The sequence below is a fragment of the Lithobates pipiens genome, unplaced genomic scaffold (genome assembly GCF_037356315.1).
Source record: "Lithobates pipiens isolate NorthernLeopardFrog02 unplaced genomic scaffold, aLitPip1_a1.2 Scaffold_22, whole genome shotgun sequence".
In the NCBI taxonomy this organism is placed as follows: domain Eukaryota; kingdom Metazoa; phylum Chordata; class Amphibia; order Anura; family Ranidae; genus Lithobates; species Lithobates pipiens.
The window spans coordinates 297,536,921-297,542,920 of record NW_027507784.1 but is presented as its reverse complement, the minus strand read 5'-3'; the positions used below and the strand labels follow the sequence as shown (position 1 = coordinate 297,542,920).

At 41.2% G+C, this 6,000-nt stretch overlaps 1 protein-coding gene across 2 annotated transcripts in view; it reads right to left on the bottom strand.

Moving 5' to 3' along the window:
* Nucleotides 1–4,491: 4,491 nt before the first annotated feature.
* The window catches only part of LOC143924755 (histone acetyltransferase p300-like), a 48,626-nt gene continuing 47,117 nt past the window's right edge, over nt 4,492–6,000 (bottom strand). For both annotated transcript variants that reach the window (XM_077449202.1, XM_077449203.1), the window contains one exon: nt 4,492–4,820. Coding sequence is in view for 1 of the 2 variants with exons in the window: in XM_077449203.1 (XP_077305329.1) it covers nt 4,819–4,820 (2 nt within the window). In the remaining variant the exon portion in view is untranslated. The remainder of the gene's footprint in view (nt 4,821–6,000) is intronic.

The following is a 6,000-nucleotide window of genomic DNA, read 5'->3' as shown; positions in this document are numbered from 1 at the left end:
GTAGGCAAGACAGCTTGAGCGGAATTTCATCGGGAAAACCATCAGAGCTTCTTCCGACGAGAATTCTGATTGTGTGTACGCGGCATCAAAGGCATAGAGGAGGAGTATGGATGGTATAAAAGTGGGAAGTATGTGCATGTGAGGCAGAGGAATGTGGATGGTATAAACAGTGGGAACTATAGACAGGAGAGGAGGGTGGAGGGTATGACAGTGGGCTCTATGTACTGTAGAGAAGTGTGGGGATATGACAGCGGGCAGTATTCACAGCAGAGGAGTGTGGAGGGTTGTCAGGGCTGGGCTCAGCCCTTCCTTCTCTAAGCTGGCCGCTCAGCTGAAAGCTAATTTCCAGCTCCTATTTCTCCACAGTGATTCACCTGTTGATGATATCCTGCTTGTCAGTCCTGCCTACTTAAGCTGTCCAGCCCAGATGATCTCTGCCTTCACCTTGGTCACATTTCTAGAGACGCTCTCCTGTGTTCCTGTTAAAGACTTGCTTGGCTGACATTCCTTCTGGCTCCAGATCCTGCTTGCTGTTCTACTATGCTCATCTCTGGCTCCCTGATGTTTTGGCTTGTCTGACTATCCGTTCTGGTTCCTGAAGTCTGTTTTGACTATGTTTTTACCCTTTTTTTAATTATTATTAAACAAGTGTGATTTAACTGTACTTGCGTCTCAGTCTGGTTCATGGTTTCTGACAAGGGTTGACAGTGGGCACTATGTACAGGAGAGGAGGGTGGAGGGCATGACAGTGAGTAGTATGCACAGGAGAGGAGTGTGGAGGGTATGACAGTGAGCAGTATACACAGGAGAGGAATGTGGAGGGTATGGCAGCAGGCACTATGTACAAGAGAGAAGTGTATGACAGTGGGCAGTATGTACAGGAGAGGAGTGTGAAGGGTATGACAGTGGGCACTATGTAAAGGAGAGAAGTGTATGACAGAGGGTAGTATGCACAGGAGAGGAATGTGGAGGGTTATGACAGTGAGCACTATTTATAGGAGAGAAGTGTGGAGGGTATGACGGGGGAGGTATGTACAGGAGAGGAGGGTATGACAGTGGGCGGTATGGGGCATCTTAAGATAAGGGGCCTGGAGCTGCAACTCCGAAAGCCCCTATGTTAATCAGAATGTGGGAATTTGAGCACCACTAGGTTTTTTTATTTTTTTAAATGAAAAAAAGACAGCTATATATATTTTTTTCTACTTTCTGTTCTAAAACATCCAATACAAAAAAAATCTAATTTCTTCATAAATTTAGGCCAAAATGTTTTCTGCTGCATGTCTTTGTTAGAAAAAATCTGTTAATTAATTGGTTTGTGTTAACGTTATAGCGTCTACAAATGATGGTATATACAGTGCCTTGAAAAAGTATTCATATGCCTTCAAAATTTCCATATTTTGTCATGTTACAACCAAAAACATAAATGTATTTTATTGGGATGTTATTTGATAGACCAACACAAAGTGGCATAGAATTGTGAAGTGGAAGGAAAATTATAAATGGTTTTCAAAATTTCTTACAAATAAATATGTGAAAAGTGTGGTGTGCATTTGTATTCAGCCCCCCTGAGCCAATAATTTGTAGAACCTCCTTTCACTGCAATTACAGCTGCAAGTCTTTTGGGGGATGTCTCTACCAGCTTTGTACATTCTAGAGAGTCACATTTTTGCCCACATTTTTGCCCATTCTTCTTTGTAAAATAGCTAAAGCTCTGTCAGATTGGATGAAGAGCGTCTGAACAGCAATTTTTAAGTCTTGCCACAGATTCTTAATTGGATTTAGGTCTGGACTTTGACTGGGCCATCCTAACACATGAATAAGCTTTGATCAAAACCATTCCATTATAGCTCTGGCTGTATATTTATGGTCATTGTCCTGCTGGAAGGTGAATCTCTGCCTCAGCCTAAGGTGAACTTACACTTTAATTGAACAAGCTGAAGCTGGAATCTGATTGGCTACCATGCACAGCTGCACCAGATTATGAGTGCACCAGTTTTAGGAAATCTTCTCCAAAGTCTTAGCGCTGTATTTATATTCTGTGTGCAGAAAAGCATGTGTAATAACCACTTAAAGTGTTTCTAAACCCAGTAATATAAAAAAGTGCTCACAGCTTATAAATCATCTTTTTACATTAAAATAATGCCATTATATACATTTTTGGGCTGATCTGTATACCACGGTCACGTGATAAACTGCAGGGTTTGCCCGAGTGCTGAGTTTTCGAGTAGGAGGAGATTTCCACTATAGCCTGTGTACTCATGCTGTTATGGGAGGCGGACCATCTATCAGGGAATTATTAGACCAGACTGTGTGGACTGCACAGAGGAAACCCAAAACGCATGTAGGGGAAATAACAAAAGTGTTTATTATAAATGACAAGAAAGTGAAAACAAACAGTGCACTACCAACCACAAACAACAAGTAATATATACAATAAATGGGAAATACCAGAGTCGTCAACAAAAGCCAGGCCGAGGTCATACACAGGGGAATCAGTAGATGGGTAAGGAAGGGGAACCAGCAGGAGAGGGAGAGGGAGAGGACAGATGGATGGGCTGCAGAGCAGGGATCTTAGGTAAGAGGAGACAAGAGGGACAGGTCCAGGATGGGCTCAGGATCAGGAGAGATCAGGTCAGATAGATACAGGCTCAAGGTCCAAGTTCAGGCAACAAGGTCAGGGCACATGGAGAGAGCGATACCAAGGCAAGCATGTGAGGGCTTGCCGGGTATTTATAAGACTACCAATGATTAACCTCAAGTAACAGCTGAGCGCAGAAGGTGCTGTCTGCGCCACGAGTACAGCCGCTGGTTGGCACTGGTACTACAGCCCAAGGATCCAACGGTGCCACCAGGAGGTAGGTCCTCTTATTACAGGCCCTGGGTGTTAGAAGACACCCGCTGGTGGACACTGGTACTGCAATCCAAGAGACCAACAGCGCCACCAACGGGTGGACCTTTTCATGACACCATTCATGATTCAAGATGTAACACCCACTTCTTTTTTAGTTACTGGGCATACACGTCCAAATGTGTGAAGTCAATACCATGTGACCTGGCTAGCTCTGATCAACCAGAACATGTTCTCTCCAGCAATAGAGACCAAACTGGGCATGTGCAGCCTTACCACTCTGACCGTGTCATATCTGACCTTGCCAAGAGAGATCCTGCAGGAGGGGAGGATCTGTCCATACAAGATTAAAGAGCCTTTTTACACAATACAGAGGATTAAACCCATTTTTTTTTAACAAGAGAAAGGATTAAACCCTTAAGTTCCACAGTGAGTATAACAAGCATGCTATTCTGCAAATACAGACAGATTTTACTGTTGTGGGTTTAGTAACACTTTAAGGACCAGGCCTTATTTGGCACTTTTTGTTTATAAGTAAAAAACAAATCTGTATTTTTTGATAGAAAATTACTTAGAACCACAGTATTTGCACAACAGTTTTTCAAACACAATTTTTTGGGAAAAAATACACTTTAATAAACTTTAACACAAAAAAAAATATATATTACCCAAATATTTTTATAAAATAGAAAAAATTATGTTACGCAGAGTAAAAAGGATATCTAACATGCTTTAAAATTGTGTCCTTCATTCTTTTGTTAAAAAAATGGAAGGGTTGCAATGTCTCATGCAGAATATATATTCACAAAATTTCTAGCTACCCTCTACACTTCTTGCTAGTTTTGAAGCTAGCCTGCCACATGCTGCTTCATGTACATTCCTGCTGGCCATTGAAGCAGCCTATCCTAAGCTTTAGTCTGCAAGCCACAAAGCATTAATGATCTGAACAGTTTGGAATCTGTTAGTAGCAGTGGGAAATACTGATAGTAGACAAACAGTTGCTTGTGCACTGGTACGCAGTCATGTTGGAACAGGAAGGGGCCATCCCCAAACTGTTCCCACAAAGATGGGAGCATGAAATTGTACAAAATGTCTTGGTATGCTGACGCCTTAAGAGTTCCCTTCATTGGAACTAAGGGGCCAAGCCCAACCCCTGAAAAACAACCCCACACCATAATCCCCCTCCACCAAATGATTTTGACCAGTGCGCAAAGCAAGGTCCATAAAGACATGGATGAGCAAGTTTGGGGTGGAGGAACTTGACTGGCACAGAGTCCTGACCTGAACCTGATAGAACACCTTTGGGATGAATTAGAGCAGAGACTGCGAGCCAGGCCTTCTCGACCACATTAGCGCCTGACCTCACCAATGCACTTCTGGAAGAATGGTCAAACATTCCCATAGACACACTCCTAAACCTTCTGGACAGCTTTCCCAGAAGTGTTGAAGCTGTTATAGCTGCAAATAAGCAATATTGAACCCTATGGACTAAGACTGGGATGCCATTAAAGTTCATGTGCGTGTAAAGGCAGGTGTCCCAATAAGTTTGGTAATATAGTGTATATTGGTATATCAACTTTTAGGGCAATTTTATATAGAGTGTATATATGTATGTATATATATGTAGAAAAAATCAAGAGGGATTGCTGCACAAAAAAGTGTTTTAATGAAAAAATTAATACATCCGAAATATACAGGCAGTCATAGTAGTAACAGTTTCCGAGGGATACAGGTCACGCCCTTCTTCAAAACGTCATGCCTATGAATGACCACATATAAGGTACGATATATATAGAGAGACCTCATCTGTAATCTATTAAGCAGTCATTCTGTCTGGAATCAATTAATCAATGAATCACAGTGAACAAAAACATATAGTGAAATATATAATGTAATACAATCTCGGAACAACAAATCGACAGGTATAACAGTATTGCCACACATCACAGATTGTATCGACCGGTCGGGAATCCTATAGAAAGAATATAAAAATAATTATAATAGAAGAAAAAAGAATGTGTACACACGCACACGCACACACACACACATAAATATATACATATTTAAAAAACAAAACAATGTAAATAAACAGAAGGGGGGAATTTGGGACTTTAAATGAAGCACAGCATGGTGCTTCCATCCCGATGATCAATAAAAACTGAAGGGGGGTTGGGACTTTAGATGAAGCAATTGTATAGTAGAGATACATTGTAAATGAATAATATATAAATATTTAATTGATGACATTCATCTAGAATCATAAAGAATATAATTTATTTCATATGTATACATAATGCACATAAAGCTTAAACATAATAGGTAGAATATTACAGTAAAAACGACACATGATCAAAGTCAAATAAATAAATATATAAAAAGGAGAAAATAATTTTTAAAAGAAATATAAATGCTATGGCACAAAAATGCCACAGCGACAGACCCAAAAACTGGCACGTGCACCCACAAGGTATATATAGATCTATTGGCTAGTATAAAAACAATATCATGGAATATTAATAATAACTGGGTAGGGATCAATCCATATGGAATACAACTGTGTCATCAAATGTAGCTCGACGCTTTTCGTGGATTTTTCCACTCGTCAGGAGCAGATGCACCAGAGATTCCTATAAAGGTATATAAGATATGTCAATGTTTAAAATAGAATTATACATGGTATTGTATGTCAATAGATGGCTCACCAAACACACTCACCCACCCAGACAGCGCACGCAGCGCATGGTGGCCGGCGCATGGTGGCCGGCGCAGGGTAGGCCACGGATATAGACCCCACCAATACGGAAATTGGCTGTCCACATTGTACACATCCTCTGTTCGTCTGATGTTGCACCTCTATATTATGCCGCCTCAGCTCCCGTGGTGGGGTCTATATCCGTGGCCTACCCTGCGCCGGCCACCATGCGCTGCGTGCGCTGTCTGGGTGGGTGAGTGTGTTTGGTGAGCCATCTGTTGACATACAAGACCATGTATAATTCTATTTTAAACATTGACATATCTTATATACCTTTATAGGAATCTCTGGTGCATCTGCTCCTGACGAGTGGAAAAATCCACGAAACGCGTCGAGCTACACTTGATGACACAGTTGTATTCCATATGGATTGATCCCTACCCAGTTATTATTAATATTC